General features: G+C 41.7%; 1 protein-coding gene across 2 annotated transcripts in view; it reads right to left on the bottom strand.

The window, feature by feature from the left end:
* Window positions 1-5,410: 5,410 nt before the first annotated feature.
* The window catches only part of msk (importin-7 msk), a 106,767-nt gene continuing 89,031 nt past the window's right edge, over window positions 5,411-23,146 (bottom strand). Inside the window, exons 20-22 of one of the 2 annotated variants that reach the window (XM_071667732.1) lie at window positions 19,413-19,551; window positions 14,533-14,676; window positions 5,411-5,930 (exon numbers count right to left, since the gene is read on the bottom strand). In XM_071667732.1, coding sequence (XP_071523833.1) covers window positions 5,866-5,930; window positions 14,533-14,676; window positions 19,413-19,551 — 348 coding nt within the window. In that variant the 3' untranslated portion in view covers window positions 5,411-5,865. The remainder of the gene's footprint in view (window positions 5,931-14,532; window positions 14,677-19,412; window positions 19,552-23,146) is intronic. The other variant, XM_071667733.1, reaches the window with a different exon arrangement.

Genomic DNA, 23,146 nt, shown 5'->3' with positions numbered 1-23,146 from the left:
CCAATTCACTCTATTCCTTGCCCGCCTTTCACCCTCCTGCATGTTCAGGCCCCAATCACTCAAAATCTTTTCCACTCCATCTTTCCACCTCCAATTTGGTCTCCCACTTCTCCTCGTTCCCTCCACCTCCGACACATATATCCTCTTAGTCAATCTTTCCTCACTCATTCTCTCCATGTGCCCAAACCATTTCAAAACACCCTCTTCTGCTCTCTCAACCACACTCTTTTTATTTCCACACATCTCTCTTACCCTTACATTACTTACTCGATCAAACCACCTCACACCACACATTGTCCTCAAACATCTCATTTCCAGCACATCCATCCTCCTGCGCACAACTCTATCCATAGCCCACGCCTCGCAACCACACAACATTGTTGGAACCACTATTCCTTCAAACATACCCATTTTTGCTTTCTGAGATAATGTTCTCGACTTTCACACATTCTTCAAGGCTCCCAGGATTTTCGCCCCCTCCCCCACCCTATGATCCACTTCCGCTTCCATGGTTCCATCCGCTGCCAGATCCACTCCCAGATATCTAAAACACTTTACTTCCTCCAGTTTTTCTCCATTCAAACTTACCTCCCAATTGACTTGACCCTCAACCCTACTGTACCTAATTACCTTGCTCTTATTCACATTTACTCGTAACTTTCTTCTTTCACACACTTTACCAAACTCAGTCACCAGCTTCTGCAGTTTCTCACATGAATCAGCCGCCAGCGCTGTATCATCAGCGAACAACAACTGACTCACTTCCCAAGCTCTCTCATCCACAACAGACTTCATACTTGCCCCTCTTTCCAAAACTCTTGCATTCACCTCCCTAACAACCCCATCCATAAACAAATTAAACAACCATGGAGACATCACACACCCCTGCCGCAAACCTACATTCACTGAGAACCAATCACTTTCCTCTCCTTCTACAAGTACACATGCCTTACATCCTCGATAAAAACTTTTCACTGCTTCTAACAACTTGCCTCCCACACCATATATTCTTAATACCTTCCACAAAGCATCTCTATCAACTCTATCATATGCCTTCTCCAGATCCATAAATGCTACATACAAATCCGTTTGCTTTTCTAAGTATTTCTCACATACATTCTTCAAAGCAAACACCTGATCCACACATCCTCTACCACTTCTGAAACCACACTGTTCTTCCCAAATCTGATGCTCTGTACATGCCTTCACCCTCTCAATCAATACCCTCCCATATAATTTACCAGGAATACTCAACAAACTTATACCTCTGTAATTTGAGCACTCACTTATCCCCTTTGCCTTTGTACAATGGCACTATGCACGCATTCTGCCAATCCTCAGGCACCTCACATTAAATAACCTTACCAACCAGTCAATAATAAAGTCACCCCCTTTTTTAATAAATTCCACTGCAATACCATCCAAACCTGCTGCCTTGCCGGCTTTCATCTTCCGCAAAGCTTTTACTACCTCTTCTCTATTTACCAAATCATTTTCCCTAACCCTCTCACTTTGCACACCACCTCGACCAAAACATCCTATATCTGCCACATTATCATCAAACACATTCAACAAACCTTCAAAATACTCACTCCATCTCCTTCTCACATCACCACTACTTGTTATCACCTCCCCATTTGCGGCCTTCACTGAAGTTCCCATTTGCTCCCTTGTCTTACGCACTTTATTTACCTCCTTCCAGAACATCTTTTTTTTTTCCATACTATTCGCCATTTCCCGCGATAGCGAGGTAGCGTTAAGAACAGAGGACTGGGTCTTTAAGGGAATATCCTTACCTGGCCCTCTTCTCTGTTCCTTCTTTTGGGGAGAAAAAAAAAAAAAAAAAAAAAATCTTTTTATTCTCCCTAAAATTCAATGATACTCTCTCACCCCAACTCTCATTTGCCCTCTTTTTCACCTCTTGCACCTTTCTCTTGACCTCCTGTCTCTTTCTTTTATACATCTCCCACTCAATTGCATTTTTTCCCTGCAATTATATATTATCCCTAGGGATAGGGGAGAAAGAATACTTCCCACATATTCCGTGCGTGTTGTAGAAGGCGACTAAAAGGGAAGGGAGTGGGGGGCTGGAAATCCTCCCCCCTCATCTTTTTTTAATTTTCCAAAAGAAACAGAGAAGGGGGCCAGGTGAGGATATTCCCTCAAAGGCCCAATCCTCTGTTCTTAACACTACCTCGCTATCACGGGAAATGGCGAATAGTATGAAAAGAAAGAAAGAATATATATATATGTGTGTGGGATAGGGGAGAAAGAACACTTTTAATATATTCCTGCGTGTCATAGAAGGTGACTAAAACGGGAGGGAGCAGAAGGCTGGAAATCCTCCCCTCTCGCTTTTAATTTTCCAAAAGAAGGAACAGAGAAGGGGGCCAAGTGAGGATATTCCCTCAAAGGCCCAATCCTCTGTTCTTAACGCTACCTCGCTATCACGGGATATGGTGAATAGTATGAAAAGAAAGAAAGAATATATATATATGTGTGTGTATGTGGGTGGGATAGGGGAGAAAGAATACTTTTAATATATTCCCTGCATGTCATAGAAGGTGACTAAAACGGGAGGGAGCGGGAGGCTGGAAATCCTCCCCTCTCGCTTTTAATTTTCCAAAAGAAGGAACAGAGAAGGGGGCCAAGTGAGGATATTCCCTCAAAGGCTCAAGCCTCTGTTCTTAACGCTATCTCGCTAATGTCAGCAAGGTAAAACCAAGAAAAAGACAAAAGAATGGCCCATCCACTCATATACACATATATGTACATAAATGCCCATATACACATCAACATATGTATACATATACATACACAGACATTATATACATACACATGTACATATTCATACTTGATTGCCTTCATCCATTCCTGTCGCTACTCCGCCGCACAGGAAAACAGCATCGTTATCCCCTGCTTCAGTGAGGTTGCGCCAGGAATAGACAAAAAGGCCCCATTCGTTCACATTCAGTCTCTAGCTGTCATGAGTAATGCATTGAAACCACAGCTCCCTATCCACATCCACGCCCCACAGACCTTTCCATGGTTTACCCCAGATGCTTCACATGCCCTGGTTCAGTCCACAGACAGCACATCAACTGCAGTATATATCAACTTGTTCAAATTAACTTAATTCCTTGCACGCGTCTCATCCTCCTGTATGTTCAGGCCCCTAATCGCTCAAAATCTTTTTCACTCCATCCTTCTGCCTCTAATTTGGTCTCCCACTTCTTGTTCCCTCCACTTGAGACATATATCCTCTTTGTCGATCTTTCCTCCTCATTTTCTCCATGAATCCAAACCATTTCAACACACCCTCTTCTGCTCTCTCAACTGTACTCTTTCTATTTCCACACATCTCTCTTGCCCTTACATTACTTAATCAAACAAACCACCTCACACCATGTATTGTTCTCAACCATTTCATTTCCAACACATCCACCCTCTTCCGTACAACCCTACAGCCCATGCCTAGCAACATATAATATTGTTGGAACTGCTATTCCTTCAAACATACCCATTTTTTGCTCTCCAAGATATATAAACATATTATTATTTCTTTTATTATACTTTGTCGCTGTCTCCCGCGTTTGCGAGGTAGCGCAAGGAAACAGACGAAAGAAATGGCCCAACCCCCCCCCCATACACATGTATATACATACGTCCACACACGCAAATATACATACCTACACAGCTTTCCATGGTTTACCCCAGACGCTTCACATGCCCTGCTTCAATCCACTGACAGCACGTCAACCCCGGTATACCACATCGCTCCAATGCACTCTATTCCTTGCCCTCCTTTCACCCTCCTGCATGTTCAGGCCCCGATCACACAAAATCTTTTTCACTCCATCTTTCCACCTCCAATTTGGTCTCCCTCTTCTCCTTGTTCCCTCCACCTCCGACACATATATCCTCTTGGTCAATCTTTCCTCACTCATCCTCTCCATGTGCCCAAACCACTTCAAAACACCCTCTTCTGCTCTCTCAACCACGCTCTTTTTATTTCCACACATCTCTCTTACCCTTACGTTACTCACTCGATCAAACCACCTCACACCACACATTGTCCTCAAACATCTCATTTCCAGCACATCCATCCTCCTGCGCACAACTCTATCCATAGCCCACGCCTCGCAACCATACAACATTGTTGGAACCACTATTCCTTCAAACATACCCATTTTTGCTTTCCGAGATAATGTTCTCGACTTCCACACATTCTTCAAGGCTTCCAGGATTTTCGCCCCCTCCCCCACCCTATGATCCACTTCCGCTTCCATGGTTCCATCCGCTGCCAGATCCACTCCCAGATATCTAAAACACTTCACTTCCTCCAGTTTTTCTCCATTCAAACTCACCTCCCAATTGACTTGCCCCTCAACCCTACTGTACCTAATAACCTTGCTCTTATTCACATTTACTCTTAACTTTCTTCTTCCACACACTTTTCCAAACTCAGTCACCAGCTTCTGCAGTTTCTCACATGAATCAGCCACCAGCGCTGTATCATCAGCGAACAACAACTGACTCACTTCCCAAGCTCTCTCATCCCCAACAGACTTCATACTTGCCCCTCTTTCCAAAACTCTTGCATTTACCTCCCTAACAACCCCATCCATAAACAAATTAAACAACCATGGAGACATCACACACCCCTGCCGCAAACCTACATTCACTGAGAACCAATCACTTTCCTCTCTTCCTACACATACATATGCCTTACATCCTCGATAAAAACTTTTCACTGCTTCTAACAACTTTCCTCCCACACCATATATTCTTAATACCTTCCACAGAGCATCTCTATCAACTCTATCATATGCCTTCTCCAGATCCATAAACATATATATTCTCATATTTGATTGCCATATCCCACATTAGTGAGGTAGTGCAAAGAAAAGACAAATAGAACCCGCATCCCCTCATATCCAGTCTCTAGCTGTTATGTGTAATGTTCTGAAAACACAGCTTCATATCCACAACCAGGCCCCACAGACCTTTCCCTGAATGGTTCGCTCCACTGACAGCACATCGTCTCCTGAATAAAACATCATTCCCATTCACTCTAGTCCTCACACACCTTTCACCCTCCTGCATGTTCAAGCCCTAATTGATCCAAGTCTTTTTCACCCCATCCTTCCATCTCCAATTTGGTCTCCATGTTCCCTCCATGACTGACATATACATCCTCCTTGTAAACCAATATATTGGAGTTCTCAGGCTCCACATGCGCGGGATTACAAAGCAAGTTAAAAGTCACCTTTGGTGATACTGTGTGACTGAGACTACAGTCTTGTCAAAGGATTTATCAATTCAAAGGAGTCTAGATTTCCCTACTATTGGATTAGTGCAGCCTTAGGCTGGGGTAATAATAAATTATTACTATATATATATATATATATATATATATATATATATATATATATATATATATATATATATATATATATATATATATATACACACACACACACACAAACACATACACACCACATCATAAACACACTCACACACCACGAAAAGGAAGGGGCATATATTTATGTGGTTTATGGTTGGTAATCTTGACGAGAGGTGCTTAACAAAAAACAGACAGGGTTAATGACGAGTTGATGTCTAAAGAAGGACATTATGTATCGTGCACATCTAGAAGAGCTTTATACAAAAGTAACAAAAAAATGTATCATACTCTCTTGACACCCACACTTGCTTAGAAGCCTCCAGGTAGTGAGGTGAGATTTTGCATTAATTAAAAGATAAACCATGAAGTACTGCCCAAATATTAGGTCATTCAATCATGCCTACAACAAATATTCTAAGGGGAGGAGGGGGGATATCTAGCTGTGCCCTACACTGGGATTAAGAACCAAAAGATCCACCGAAGTTGAAACTGGTAGGAACTGCTGTCTGCTGGAAGTTGTAACCTGAAAAACAATTTTGCTTTAGTAATTTAGGTAACAATCCTGACTGATATTAAATCAATAAAAAGAGAGATGATGTTATATACACTAAAATCCTGCACTATATCAGACTAAAACCTGGATATTCTTTTTGTTACATAAATCATTACTAAAGTACTATAAAAATTAGTTATTACTTTTCTGTATAAAGAAGTGCTTGTTATGTTAATAGAATAATTTTGGGAGCTGGAGCTAAATTGCCGAAATGCAGATTTGCTCTCTCTCCTTGTTGCTTGCTAGGTGACTAGATGTGCACACTGGTTTCTCTATATAATCATGTTGTATTTGTATGTATCAATGACATCTGTCCTTGATTAAATGTTATAATAAAGGATAAGGGTATAAGCATTTTTATAGAAGGAAAGAGTGCAGTATTTATGAATAGATGTAAATTTCATATTCAATTAGAATAATTGTTTCGGTGGCTCGTTCATCATTGCGTCCATTTTGTGTTCAGATCATAGCTTGTATCTTATTATTTGTAATATGTTGTTTTGTTGATTGTTTCATGTGTATTAGTGATCCTGACCTATATATCTATTCACTGAAATGTGTTAAGTATAAATTTGGGTTTGGTGTTTAGAGATGTCACTCTCAACTTTTACCTGGAGGTAGCGGCGTATACATAACCTAATGTATCGACCAAAAGTCATCTCAAGACATAAGCCTGGACAAATGTGTTAAGGGGCTGAGAGCCACCATAGTTGAAGGCAGTTCGGATTTTGACAATATACAGAGAGACCTTTCATATGGGGTAAAATGAATTATTGAGGAATGTCTGTTAATTGAAAAAAAATCATAAAAAGGGGTTGTTATAACATGGCACCTACGGGTATGCATTTCTAAGACTGTCAATTCTTACACTACTATGAGCTAAAGAATGGCATCCTTGAGTAACAGTAATGATTCTACTTATTAAGTTTTTTATAAATAAAAAGAAGGTATTGTTAATACATATACCACATGAAACCAAATCAATTTGTTATGTTGGTAAAAAGAAAATACTGATAATACTGATAATATCCCTGGGGATAGGGGAGAAAGAATACTTCCCACGTATTCCCTGCGTGTCGTAGAAGGCGACTAAAAGGGGAGGGAGCGGGGGGCTGGAAATCCTCCCTTCTCATTATTTTTTTTTAATTTTCCAAAAGGAACAGAGAAGGGGGCCAGGTAAGGATATTCCATCAAAGGCCCATTCCTCTGTTCTTAACGCTACCTCGCTAACACGGGAAATGGCGAATAGTTTAAAAAAAAAAAAAATAAATAAATAAATAAATAAATAAATACATAAAAAGATGTACTGGAAGGAGGTAAATAAAGTGTGTAAGACAAGGGAGCAAATGGGAACTTCAGTGAAGGGGGCTAATGGGGAGGTGATAACAAGTAGTGGTGATGTGAGAAGGAGATGGAGTGAGTATTTTGAAGGTTTGTTGAATGTGTTTGATGATAGAGTGGCAGATATAGGGTGTTTTGGTCGAGGTGGTGTGCAAAGTGAGAGGGTTAGGGAAAATGATTTGGTAAACAGAGAAGAGGTAGTAAAAGCTTTGCGGAAGATGAAAGCCGGCAAGGCAGCGGGGTTGGATGGTATTGCAGTGGAATTTATTAAAAAAGGGGGTGACTGTATTGTTGACTGGTTGGTAAGGTTATTTAATGTATGTATGACTCATGGTGAGGTGCCTGAGGATTGGCGGAATGCTTGCATAGTGCCATTGTACAAAGGCAAAAGGGATAAGAGTGAGCGCTCAAATTACAGAGGTATAAGTTTGTTGAGTATTCCTGGGAAATTATATGGGAGGGTATTGATTGAGAGGGTGAAGGCATGTACAGAGCATCAGATTGGGGAAGAGCAGTGTGGTTTCAGAAGTGGTAGAGGATGTGTGGATCAGGTGTTTGCTTCGAAGAATGTATGTGAAATACTTAGAAAAGCAAATGGATTTGTATGTAGCATTTATGGATCTGGAGAGGGCATATGATAGAGTTGATAGAGATGCTCTGTGGAAAGTACTTAGAATATATGGTGTGAGAGGCATGTTGTTAGAAGCAGTGAAAAGTTTTTATCGAGGATGTAAGGCATGTGTTCGTGTAGGAAGAGAGAAAAGTGATTGGTTCTCAGTGAATGTAGGTTTGTGGCAGGGGTGTGTGATGTCTCCATGGTTGTTTAATTTGTTTATGGATGGGGTTGTTAGGGAGGTGAATGCAAGAGTTTTGGAAAGAGGGGCAAGTATGCAGTCTGTTGGGGATGAGAGAGCTTGGGAAGTGAGTCAGTTGTTGTTCGCTGATGATATAGCGCTGGTGGCTGATTCATGTGAGAAACTGCAGAAGTTGGTGACTGAGTTTGGTAAAGTGTGTGAAAGAAGAAAGTTAAGAGTAAATGTGAATAAGAGCAAGGTTATTAGGTACAATAGGGTTGAGGGTCAAGTCAATTGGGAGGTAAGTTTGAATGGAGAAAAACTGGAGGAAGTAGTGTTTTAAATATCTGGGAGTGGATCTGGCAGCGGATGGAACCATGGAAGCGGAAGTGAATCATAGGGTGGGGGAGGGGGCGAAAATCCTGGGAGCCTTGAAGAATGTGTGGAAGTCGAGAACATTATCTCGGAAAGCAAAAATGGCTATGTTTGAAGGAATAGTGGTTCCAACAATGTTGTATGGCTGCAAAGCATGGGCTATAGATAGAGTTGTGCAGAGGAGGGTGGATGTGCTGGAAATGAGATGTTTGAGGACAATATGTGGTGTGAGGTGGTTTGATCGAGTAAGTAATGTAAGGGTAAGAGAGATGTGTGGAAATAAAAAGAGCGTGGTTGAGAGAGCAGAAGAGGGTGTTTTGAAATGGTTTGGGCACATGGAGAGAATGAGTGAGGAAAGATTGACCAAGAGGATATATGTGTCGGAGGTGGAGGGAACGAGGAGAAGTGGGAGACCAAACTGGAGGTGGAAAGATGGAGTGAAAAAGATTTTGAGTGATCGGGGCCTGAACATGCAGGAGGGTGAAAGGAGGGCAAGGAATAGAGTGAATTGGATTGATGTGGTATACCGGGGTCGACGTGCTGTCAATGGATTGAATCAGGGCATGTGAAGCGTCTGGGGTAAACCATGGAAAGTTGTGTGGGGCCTGGATGTGGAAAGGGAGCTGTGGTTTCGGGCATTATTACATGACAGCTAGAGACTAAGTGTGAACGAATGGGGCCTTTGTTGTCTTTTCCTAGTGCTACCTCGCACAAATGAGGGGGGAGGGGGATGTTATTCCATGTGTGGCGAGGTGGCGATGGAAATAAATAAAGGCAGACAGTATGAATTATGTACATGTGTATATATGTATATGTCTGTGTGTGTATATATATGTGTACATTGAGATGTATAGGTATGTATATTTGCGTGTGTGGACGTGTATGTATATACATGTGTATGGGGGTGGGTTGGGCCATTTCTTTCATCTGTTTCCTTGCGCTACCTCACAAACACGGGAGACAGCTACAAAGCAAAGCAAAATAAATACATATAAATACATGTGTGGCGAGGTGGCGATGGGAATAAATAAAGGCAGACAGTAAGAATTATGTACATATGTATATATGTAAATGTTTGTGTGTATATATATATGTGTACATTGAGATGTATAGGTATGTATATTTGCGTGTGTGGACGTGTATGTATATACATGTGTATGGGGGTGGGTTGGGCCATTTCTTTCGTCTGCTTCCTTGCACTACCTCGCAAATGCAGGAGACAGCGACAAAGCAAAATAATATTTTTTTTTTTTTGCCGCTGTCTCCCGCGTTTGCGAGGTAGCGCAAGGAAACAGACGAAAGAAATGGCCCAACCCACCCCCATACACATGCCTTGATTCAATCCACTGACAGCACGTCAACTCCAGTATACCACATCGCTCCAATTCACTCTATCCTTTGCCCTCCTTTCACCCTCCTGCATGTTCAGGCCCCGATCACACAAAATCTTTTTCACTCCATCTTTCCACCTCCAATTTGGTCTCCCTCTTCTCCTCGTTCCCTCCACCTCCGACACATATATCCTCTTGGTCAATCTTTCCTCACTCATTCTCTCCATGTGACCAAACCATTTCAAAACACCCTCTTCTGCTCTCTCAACCACGCTCTTTCTATTTCCACACATCTCTCTTACCCTTACGTTACTTACTCGATCAAACCACCTCACACCACACATTGTCCTCAAACATCTCATTTCCAGCACATCCATCCTCCTGCGCACAACTCTATCCATAGTCCACACCTCGCAACCATACAACATTGTTGGAACCACTATTTCTTCAAACATACCCATTTTTGCTTTCCGAGATAATGTTCTCGACTTCCACACATTCTTCAAGGCTCCCAGAATTTTCGCCCCCTCCCCCACCCTATGATCCACTTCCACTTACTCGATCAAACCACCTCACACCACACATTGTCCTCAAACATCTCATTTCCAGCACATCCATCCTCCTGCGCACAACTCTATCCATAGTCCACACCTCGCAACCATACAACATTGTTGGAACCACTATTTCTTCAAACATACCCATTTTTGCTTTCCGAGATAATGTTCTCGACTTCCACACATTCTTCAAGGCTCCCAGAATTTTCGCCCCCTCCCCCACCCTATGATCCACTTCCACTTCCATGGTTCCATCCGCTGCCAGATCCACTCCCAGATATCTAAAACACTTCACTTCCTCCAGTTTTTCTCCATTCAAACTCACCTCCCAATTGAACTGACCCTCAACCCTACTGTACCTAATAACCTTGCTCTTATTCACATTTACTCTTAACTTTCTTCTTTCACACACTTTACCAAACTCTGTCACCAGCTTCTGCAGTTTCTCACATGAATCAGCCACCAGCGCTGTATCATCAGCGAACAACAACTGACTCACTTCCCAAGCTCTCTCATCCACAACAGACTTCATACTTGCCCCTCTTTCCAAAACTCTTGCATTCACCTCCCTAACAACCCCATCCATAAATAAATTAAACAACCATGGAGACATCACACACCCCTGCCGCAAACCTACATTCACTGAGAACCAATCACTTTCCTCTCTTCCTACACGTACACATGCCTTACATCCTCGATAAAAACTTTTCACTGCTTCTAACAACTTGCCTCCCACACCATATATTCTTAATACCTTCCACAGAGCATCTCTATCAACTCTATCATATGCCTTCTCCAGATCCATAAATGCTACATACAAATCCATTTGCTTTTCTAAGTATTTCTCACATACATTCTTCAAAGCAAACACCTGATCCACACATCCTCTACCACTTCTGAAACCACACTGCTCTTCCCCAATCTGAAGCTCTGTACATGCCTTCACCCTCTCAATCAATACCCTCCCATATAATTTGCCAGGAATACTCAACAAACTTATACCTCTGTAATTTGAGCACTCACTCTTATCCCCTTTGCCTTTGTACAATGGCACTATGCACGCATTCCGCCAATCCTCAGGCACCTCACCATGAGTCATACATACATTAAATAACCTTACCAACCAGTCAACAATACAGTCACCCCCTTTTTTAAATAAATTCCACTGCAATACCATCCAAACCTGCTGCCTTGCCGGCTTTCATCTTCCGCAAAGCTTTTTCTACCTCTTCTCCGTTTACCAACTCATTTTCCCTAACCCTCGCACTTTGCACACCACCTCGACCAAAACACCCTATATCTGCCACTCTATCATCAAACACATTCAACAAACCTTCAAAATACTCACTCCATCTCCTTCTCACATCACCACTACTTGTTATCACCTCCCCATTTGCTCCCTTGTCTTACGCACTTTATTTACCTCCTTCCAGAACATCTTTTTATTCTCCCTAAAATTTAATGATACTCTCTCACCCCAACTCTCATTTGCCCTTTTTTTCACCTCTTGCACCTTTCTCTTGACCTCCTGTCTCTTTCTTTTATACGTCTCCCACTCAATTTCATTTTTTCCCTGCAAAAATCGTCCAAATGCCTCTCTCTTCTCTTTCACTAATACTCTTACTTCTTCATCCCACCACTCACTACCCTTTCTAATCAACCCACCTCCCACTCTTCTCATGCCACAAGCATCTTTTGCGCAATCCATCACTGATTCCCTAAATACATCCCATTCCTCCCCCACTCCCCTTACTTCCATTGTTCTCACCTTTTTCCATTCTGTACTCAGTCTCTCCTGGTACTTCCTCACACAATACATATGTAAGTAGCAAAGATGGCCAGAGCGTGTTATTGGATTACGTGTTAATTGATAGGTGCGTGAGAGACTTTTAGATGTTAATGTGCTGAGGGGGGAAAACTAGAGGGATGTCTGATCATTATCTTGTGGAGGTAAAGGTGAAGATTTGTAGAGGTTTTCAGAAAAGAAGAGAGAATGTTGGGTCGATGAGAGTGGTGAGAGTAAGTGAGCTTGGAAAGGAAACTTGTATGAAGAAGTATCAGGAGAGATTGAGTGCAGAATGGGAAAAGGTGAGAACAAATGACATAAGGGGAGTGGAGGAGGAATGGGATGTATTTAGGGAAGCAGTGATGGCTAGTGCAAAAGATGCCTGTGGTGCGAGAAAATTGGGAGGCGGGCAGATTAGGTAGGGTAGTGATGGTGGGATGAAGAAGATAGATTTTTAGTGAAAGAGAAGAGAGAGGCATTTGGACAATTTTTGCAGGGAACTATTGTGAATGACTGGGATATGTATAAAAGAAAGAGAGAGGAGGTCAAGAGAAAGGTGCAAGAGGTGAAAAAGAGGGCAAATGAGAGTTGGGGTGAGAGAGTATCATTAACTTTTAGGGGGAATAAAAAGATGATTTGGAAGGAGGTAAATAAAGTGCGTATGACAAGAGAAGAAATGGGACCATCAGTGAAGGGGGCTAATGGGCAGGTAATAACAAGCAGTGGTGAAGTGAGGAGATGGAGTGAGTATTTTGAAGGTTTGTTGAATATGTTTGATGATAGAGTGGCAGATATAGGGTGTTTTGGTCGAGGTTATGTGCAAAGTGTGAGGGGTCAGGGAGAATGGTATGGTAAACAGAGAAGAGGTAGTGAAAGCTTTGAGGAAGATGAAAGCCGGCAAGGCGGCGGGTTTGGCTGGTATTCCAGTGTTGTTGGCTGGTTGGTAAGGATATTCAATGTATGTATGGTTCATGGTGAAGTGCCTGAGGATTGGTGGAATGTATGCATAGTCCCACTGTTCAAAGGCAAAGGGAATAAAGGTGAGCGTTCAAATTACAGAGGTATAAGTTTGTTGAGTATTCCTGGGAAATTATATGGGAGGATACTGATTGAGAGGATAAAGGCATGTACAGAGCATCAGATTGGGGAAGATCAGTGTGGTTTCAGAAGTGGTAGAGAATGTGTGGATCAGGCGTTTGCTTTGAAGAATGTATGAGAAATACTTAGAAAAACAGATGGAATTGTATGCAGCATTTATGGATCTGGAGAAGGCATATGGTAAGAGTTGACAGAGATGCTCTGAGGAAGGTATTAAGAGTATATGGTGTGGGAGGTAAGTTGCTAGAAGCAGTGAAAAGATTTTATCAAGGATGTAAGGCATGTGTACAAGTAGGAAGAGAGGAAAGTAATTGGCTCCCAGTGAATGTCGGTTTGCAGCAGGGGTGCGTTATGGTTGTTTAATTTGTACATGAATGGGGTTTTTAGGGAGATAAAAGCAAGTTTTGGAGAGAGGGGCAAGTATGCATTCTGTTGTGGATGAAAGGGCTTGGGAGGTGAGTCAGTTGTTGTTCGCTGATGATACAGCGCTGGTGGCTGATTCAGGTGAGAAACTGCAGAAGCTGGTGATTGAGTTTGGTAAAGTGTGTGAAAGAAGAAAGCTAAGAGTAAATGTGAATACGAGCAAGGTTATTAGGTACAGTCAGGTTGAGGGAAAACTTAATTGGGAGGTAAGTTTGATTGGAGAAAACTGGAGGAAGAAGTGTTTTACATATCTGGGAGTGGATTTAGCAGTGGATGGAACCATGGAAGCGGATGTGAGTCACAGGGTGGGGGAAGGGGCAAAGGTTCTGGGAGCATTGAAGAATGTGTGGAGGGCGAGGAGATTGTACTGGAGGACAAGTGATTAAGATTTTGAGAGCTTGTGGCCTGAACATGGAAGGGGTGAATGGCGTCCTCGAGATACAGTACGATGGAGCGATGTGATACACGAGGTGACAAGCTGTCAGTGGAGTGAACTAGGGCATATGAAGCAGCTGGGGGCAACCACAGAAAAGTCTGTGGGGCTTGGTTGTGGATGGGGGCCATGGTTTCGATGTATTACACAACAGCAAGACAATAGGTGTGAGTGGATGAGGCCTTTTCTTCATCTATTCCTAGTGAAACCTTGCTAACACATGAAATGGCAAGCAAATATGAAAAGAAAGGAGAAAAATATACACAAGACAGTGAGGAGAAAATAGTATCATCCATTGCCCTCACAGCTTCCACAACTAACATTTATGTACTACTGCTCTTTGTAATCATTTATGACAATTTTTATTCAAAAGATATATTCCTAATATACTAACCACTATTGATAACTTTAAGCATGAAGAACTAAACTAGACTTGCCTCCACTCTGCTGAATCTTCTTGCTCTGAGCTGCAGCATGCCTCTGATCTGCCAGTGTGGCCACCTCCTGCATAATCTTCATCTGGTCTGAACTCAGGTTACTTGTAAGTGCCCGATACCATGCTGGAGCATTTGCCTCCAAATCTGGATGGAAAAAGTATGGCATTAGCATTACAAAACTTTAATAAGATTATGAGGGTTGGTGTGAAAGGAAGACCACTTGTGACATGAGGGAAGAGTACTGGAGGGAGAGAAATGGGGGAAGAGAGTGAGGAATGTTGTACGCAAGGGAGGTATGAAAGGACTGGGATAAGGAGATTCTTTTGCCATGGCCACCCCTTGATGGGAGATTCAATAAGGAAATGGGCATCAGAGATAGAGATAGACAGACAGAGATTGATATGCAGACAAATAGATAAACAGACAGATATTTGCACATGTGATTGCCATTTCCCACATTAGCAAGGTCGAGCCAGCAACAGATGAAGGACTCATCCACCCACATACATTCTCTAGTATTCATGTGTAATACATTGAAAACACAGCTCCTTATCCACAAACAGGCCATACAGACATTTCCATGGTTTACCTCAGATGCTTCACTTACCTGGTTCAGTCCACTGACATCACACTGTCCCTTATATACCACACTCTTCCAGTTCACTCTATTTCTTGCACATCTTTCACCCTCCTGGATGTTCATGCCCTAATCATTCAAAATCTCTTTCACTATATCCTTCTGTTCTGTCCAAAGACATACAATTTCTAACTGTAACACAGAACAATTGAAAACAATTAACTCAAACAACGCATTCTTCATAACTCTTGATTTTCCTGCAGTGCTTTGTGCTTGTTTTGTCTTTTAACAAAATAGTAAGAGCAATAGGTAAAAGTAGTAAGTAGGAACATCTGAAAGGAACATTAGTTAGATGTAATAGGTAGGAATATGATATAGAAATAGAAGGTTGGGACAATAGGCAGGAACATTAGGTGAAAGTAGTTAGTGAAAGCATAAGAAGGAGCCTCTGAAAACATTAGGCTAAAGTTGCCCTTTGCCAGACACTTGTTAAGTGTGAGGCACCATAGGCTAAGAAGGAGCACTGGAGTTCACCAGTTATGGAGACTTATGCAGCAGCCATCCCCTTAAAGGAGTTCCCAAAGGGAACATGCATCGAAGATATAAAGAAAACTTTTCCATATATGATCACAATTTTCTGCATCAGTGAGGTTGCACCAAGAACAAAGAAAAGCCACATCCACTCACATCCATTTTCTAGATGTCATGTGTAATGCACTGAAACCACAGCTCCCCATCCACAACCAAGCCTCACAGACCTTTCCATGGGTTCCTCTGGATGCTTCACATGCCCTGGTTCAGTCCACTGACACAATGATGAACCCTAGTACACCACATCATTCCAATTCACTATATTACATACATGCCTTTCACCCTCCTAAATGCTCAGGCCCTGATAGTTCAAAATCTTTTTCACTCCATTCTGTGGCTTTTCTTTTTCTGTTCCCTGATGCAACCCTGCTGACATGGGGCGGCAATCAGGTATGGAGGAAGAGAAGAGAATGTATAGGTTTTCTTTTTTCTTATCCTTCGTGTGTTTGTGCTATTTCCTGTGGGGTGGGATGGCATCAGGAATAGACGAAGGTGAGCAAGTATGAATATATATATATATATATATATATATATATATATATATATATATATATATATATATATACATATGTACATGTATGCGAATATATATGTTTTTACTCTATTTATTATACTTAGTGGCTGTCTCCCGCATTAGCGAGGTAGCGCAAGGAAACAGAAGCAAGAACGGCTAAACCCACCCACATACACATGTATATACATAGACGCCCACACACACACATATACATACCAATCCATTTCAACATTATTATTATCATATTATTTTGCTTTGTCGGTCTCCCGCATTAGCGAGGTAGCGCAAGGAAACAGACGAAAGAACGGCCCAACCCACCCACATACACATGCCTTGATTCAATCCACTGACAGCACGTCAACTCCAGTATACCACATCGCTCCAATTCACTCTATTTCTTGCCCTCCTTTCACCCTCCTGCATGTTCAGGCCCCGATCACACAAAATCTTTTTCACTCCATCTTTCCACCTCCAATTTGGTCTCCCTCTTCTCCTTGTTCCCTCCACCTCCGACACATATATCCTCTTGGTCAATCTTTCCTCACTCATCCTCTCCATGTGACCAAACCATTTCAAACACCCTCTTCTGCTCTCTCAACCACGCTCTTTCTATTTCCACACATCTCTCTTACCCTTACGTTACTTACTCGATCAAACCACCTCACACCACACATTGTCCTCAAACATCTCATTTCCAGCACATCCATCCTCCTGCGCACAACTCTATCCATAGTCCACACCTCGCAACCATACAACATTGTTGGAACCACTATTTCTTCAAACATACCCATTTTTGCTTTCCGGGATAATGTTCTCGACTTCCACACATTTTTCAAGGCTCCCAAAATTTTCGCCCCCTCACACCACACATTGTCCTCAAACATCTCATTTCCAGCACATCCATCCTCCTGCGCACAACTCTATCCATAGTCCACACCTCGCAACCATACAACATTGTTGGAACCACTATTTCTTCAAACATACCCATTTTTGCTTTCCGAGATAATGTTCTCGACTTCCACACATTCTTCAAGGCTCCCAGAATTTTCGCCCCCTCCCCCACCCTATGATCCACTTCACTTACTCGATCAAACCACCTCACACCACACATTGTCCTCAAACATCTCATTTCCAGCACATCCATCCTCCTGCGCACAACTCTATCCATAGTCCACACCTCGCAACCATACAACATTGTTGGAACCACTATTTCTTCAAACATACCCATTTTTGCTTTCCGAGATAATGTTCTCGACTTCCACACATTCTTCAAGGCTTCCAGGATTTTCGCCCCCTCCCCCACCCTATGATCCACTTCACTTACTCGATCAAACCACCTCACACCACACATTGTCCTCAAACATCTCATTTCCAGCACATCCATCCTCCTGCGCACAACTCTATCCATAGTCCACACCTCGCAACCATACAACATTGTTGGAACCACTATTTCTTCAAACATACCCATTTTTGCTTTCCGAGATAATGTTCTCGACTTCCACACATTCTTCAAGGCTCCCAGAATTTTCGCCCCCTCCCCCACCCTATGATCCACTTCACTTACTCGATCAAACCACCTCACACCACACATTGTCCTCAAACATCTCATTTCCAGCACATCCATCCTCCTGCGCACAACTCTATCCATAGTCCACACCTCGCAACCATACAACATTGTTGGAACCACTATTTCTTCAAACATACCCATTTTTGCTTTCCGAGATAATGTTCTCGACTTCCACACATTCTTCAAGGCTCCCAGAATTTTCGCCCCCTCCCCCACCCTATGATCCACTTCACTTACTCGATCAAACCACCTCACACCACACATTGTCCTCAAACATCTCATTTCCAGCACATCCATCCTCCTGCGCACAACTCTATCCATAGTCCACACCTCGCAACCATACAACATTGTTGGAACCACTATTTCTTCAAACATACCCATTTTTGCTTTCCGAGATAATGTTCTCGACTTCCACACATTCTTCAAGGCTCCCAGAATTTTCGCCCCCTCCCCCACCCTATGATCCACTTCACTTACTCGATCAAACCACCTCACACCACACATTGTCCTCAAACATCTCATTTCCAGCACATCCATCCTCCTGCGCACAACTCTATCCATAGTCCACACCTCGCAACCATACAACATTGTTGGAACCACTATTTCTTCAAACATACCCATTTTTGCTTTCCGAGATAATGTTCTCGACTTCCACACATTCTTCAAGGCTCCCAGAATTTTCGCCCCCTCCCCCACCCTATGATCCACTTCACTTACTCGATCAAACCACCTCACACCACACATTGTCCTCAAACATCTCATTTCCAGCACATCCATCCTCCTGCGCACAACTCTATCCATAGTCCACACCTCGCAACCATACAACATTGTTGGAACCACTATTTCTTCAAACATACCCATTTTTGCTTTCCGAGATAATGTTCTCGACTTCCACACATTCTTCAAGGCTCCCAGAATTTTCGCCCCCTCCCCCACCCTATGATCCACTTCACTTACTCTATCAAACAACCTCACACCACATACTGTCTTCAAACATTTCATTTCCAACACATCCACCCTCCTCTGCACAACCCTATCCAAAGCCCATGCCTCGCAACCATATCACATTGTTGGAACCACTATTCCTTCAAACATACCCAATTTTGCTCTCTAAGATAACCTCACCTTCCACACATTCTTCCACACTCCTAGAACCTTTGCCTCCTTCCCCACCCTGTGACTCACTTCCGCTTCCACGGTTCCATCCGCTGCTAAGTTCACTCCCAGATATCTAAAGCACTTCACTTCCTCCACTGTTTCTCCATTCAAACTTACCTCCCAATCAACTTGTCCCTCAACCCTACTCAACCTAATAACCTTGCTCTTATTCACATTTACTCTGAACTTTTTTCTTTTATACACTTTACCAAACTCAGTCACCAACTTCTGCAGTTTCTCACCCGAATCAGCCACCAGCACTGTATCGTCAGAGAACAACAATTGGCTCACTTCCCAAGCCCTCTCATCCACAACATACTGCATACTTGCTCCACAAAATATGTAACAATGTTTAGCAGCTTCACAACACAAAAAAACCTTTTGCAAAAATGAAGAATAACTTACTGACCTTCAAGATACATAGGTACAAAAAAACTCATAATAACATACTACATAACATAATATCAACTTACTTTGCATAACCTCCTTGAAGACCCAGTATTCATCTACTTCACAGTCATCCTTGTCTAATGGAGTTGTAAATGATTCTAGTGCTGTCTCATCCATCTCTTCCTCTAATCCCTCATCATCATCATCATCGTCATCATCATCCTGTAATTGTTACAATACAACTGTTAAGTCATGACAGATGTAACTGTGTTCAAGGTCTGGATTCAATTTTCTAATGTGCATGCACACCAACTCAGTGTCCCTTTCTATGCAATACATATCAGCCTTTGCATAAACCCCCTTGGTTATGATCACATAAATGGATTAATACAAACATGTGGCATTTACAGATCTGGAGAAAATGTATGTTGGGGTTCTTATAGATGCTTTGTGGAAGGTGCTTTGAACATATGGGTGGGGGTACTACTGTACAGACCTAGAACTACATAATACCTAAGTTTGAGGACTCAGGGTCCATAAGGCATGTAACTTCTTGAATGTTCAGGCCCTGAGGTTTCAAAATCTTATTTACCCATCCTTCCATCTCCATTTTGATTTTCCAATTCTCCTTGTCTCCTCCACTTCTGAAGCACATATCCTCTTTGTCAACCTCTCCCTGCTCACTCTCTCTCTGTCCAGACTATTTCACACACCTTCAGCTATCTCAACCGTACCCTTCTTATTAACCTCTCTCTCTCTAACCCTATCATTACCAACTCAATCAACCTTCCTTATACCTCATATTGTCCTCAGACATTTAATTTCCAACATGTTCACCCTCTACCATACATGGGGACTACTTTACATTCAATCATGCCTATCTTCACCCTCCCAGATTTGCAACCGCTTTTTTCTACACATTCCTTATAGTTCCCAGAACCTTTGCCTCCTTATCAACCCTGTGACTGGCCTCACCTTCCATGATTCCATTCATTGCCATGTCCACTCCCAGGTGTCTGAAACACTTCCCTTCCTCAAGTTTTCTCCATTCAAGCTCACCCTAACTAACCCATCTTTGCATGGCTATACTTAATACCCTTGCTCTTATTGAAATTCACTGTCAACTTTCTCCTTTCATACACACTCTCCTAAATAGAGACACTAAATTTTGCATTTTCTCCATTTTCTTCATCTACTCCTGGCACTAAGCTAATGCAGGGGTGCAGTGAACAAGTATATAAGAAAAGAGATGTGCCATAACCTAAGCCAAGTATTCATCTTCTCTTAATGGAAGGATGAACAACTAGGGAGACTGTAGACCGAATTCCACATCTAGCATCTGAACCCATGAAGGCTTGACCCAAGGCAGTCCATGCATATGTCATGGTCAGCAAAGCTAACTATTACATCAAGGAGGTCTTGCTTGTTTATCTAGATATGCCTGTTTCCGTCTGAAGCGATTGTTATAATTCCAGTTTCATCTAGAATTGACATTAGCTATGAGTTTAGTCTTCTTTTCATCATTTCTGGTGTCACTCCATACATGGCTCTTACTCTCCCTGACAGGATTCCATTTCCTACCACCCAAAACTTTCTGTTGATCAAAAACTCGAAACCATATTCCTCGTCTTCTTTGATGTTTTGTATTTCCACTTTTTCTAAAAGCCCTCCAAAAGTCATTTTGCCAAGTGTCAAATGCTTTTGTAAAATCATGAAAACTGTGTCCATTCTCTTCGCCACTTTTACCAGGTAAAAATCCAAATACATATTGCCCATCATTCTCTTTAGTTTGTTTATATTAAGATGCTAAAATAAGGTCTCCTTTATTACTAATGCTTTTTGATTACATGTAATGTCACACTAACTGGTCTATACTGTTCAGGAATTAGCTTGGAACCACATTCAAGTATTGGTGTTATGTATACCATTTTGTGTTTATCTCCTAAACAAGACTGGTCAAAGCCCTGCCTTAGCATAATCAGAGGTTTTATTATTGGCAGTTTTGTGAAATATAGCTAAAATTTTGTCAGGCACCACGACCGAATTCTCTTTAACTCTATTAGTAACTTCAATCATGTCCCTTTTTGATATATTCATCTCTGTAAGAGCCTGGTCATTATAATAATTCAAGTAGGATATCGATGTCTACCTTCTTTTTTATAATGATAATAATGAACTAGTTCATTAGCATTTGGCAGAAGGAAAGTACAGATGCTCCCCAACTTACGACCATCAGGACTTATGACCATCTGTACATACAATCAAGAAAAAAAAAAAAATAAATTGTAAAATATATGTACATCTAAAAATTAAATTTGGTTGTACATCCACCACTGCTAACAGCTGCATGTGTGCGATTGCGAATGTCAAACGATCCTGGCATCGTGTACATCACAGCATCTCTCAGTTCTCACTTTCAGTTACCATTCACTAGGTGTGCGTAATTCTCTTGAGAATCTAATGAATATATGTACTGGGTTAAACCATTTGTGTATTAAGCCCCAAAGAAGATGATGAGCAAGAGGAAAAACCTACCACATGATTGATCTAGCAAAATGCTGAGGAAGCCTCTCGATTTGGAACTGATAATGAAGGTAGTCACCCAATATGAGGGAGGAAAAAAGTTCATGTGTTTGCACGTGATCTACAGTAGTCCCAGTCAACGATTTCCACATTTTTAAAACAAAGAAAAAAATACGTGACGCAGTGAAAGTTTTGTCAAGTATGAAGTCTACGATAATAACAAACAAATGACAAGGGCCTATCCACAAAATGGAGTTGTTGATGCTGTAGATGGAAGATCAAATTAAAAAATGTGTACCACTAAGCTTACTATCAATTCAGATGAAGGATTGAAGTCTTTTTGTCGCTTTGAAAAAGCGAGCTGGAGAGGAGTACAATGAGGACTTCACAGCAAGTCATGGTTTAATAGATTGAAAAGAAGATATAGGTTGCATATGTTTGAGTCACAAGTAAAGAAGCAAGTGCTAACAAAGGAGCTGCTGAAAAGTTCACTGAAAGTTTGGATGAATCAATCCATGAGCTAAAGAATCTTAAATAAAAGGTAAAAAGAAACTACAGGATCATAAAGCAGAATAAAAAAAAAAAAGTGATGATCATGAAAGAAATTGAGTAGGATAAAAGAATGCTGTGCAGGTATGTGAATTCTACATGCCATGCTGACATATGTCCGACTTACATCCATTTCGAAATCCGACCAGTTGGTAGGAACAGAACTCGGACATATGTCAGGGAGCATCTGTAATTCAAAAACTACTTTACTGGGTCCAACCTGTTTTCTATTTTTGTTTTGTTCATGTATGCCCATGCTTTTTGCTTTAACAAAAAAAAAAAAAAGTTTGGAATTACCTTCTACTTATTCAAGCTGCACTGTTTTCTTCTGTAGCTGCTTTGGTATAAATTGTATCATATTGTATCCATCACATAAGTGATTTAGTTTGTTCAGCTGTTCATTTTCACGTGTCAATGCATTACTCAAAGTTTTGCTTTTATTTTACATCCATGGTCTGCTTCACTTTTTATCCAACTTAGGAACTTAAAATTAAGGTTAACTAACCATATCATTGTTGAGAGAGAGAGAACACTTACTAACTTTAAGGTACGTATGACAAGATTTTGCCAAAAGCCAGGGCTACTGCATGGCGCTCATTTTAAGAAAATCTACAGCTATCAACTGCAAACTGTAAGAGTTACACATTAACAAATGTTATGTGAGAGATGGAGTGGCTGAATATTGATGGACTGAATGCCAGCAGCAGCCCACATGTGAGTGAGGCAAAGAAAAGACAACAACTAG

This window comes from Panulirus ornatus, chromosome 12 (genome assembly GCF_036320965.1).
Source record: "Panulirus ornatus isolate Po-2019 chromosome 12, ASM3632096v1, whole genome shotgun sequence".
Taxonomy (NCBI): Eukaryota; Metazoa; Arthropoda; class Malacostraca; order Decapoda; family Palinuridae; genus Panulirus; species Panulirus ornatus.
This window is presented reverse-complemented; position numbering and strand designations above follow the sequence as displayed.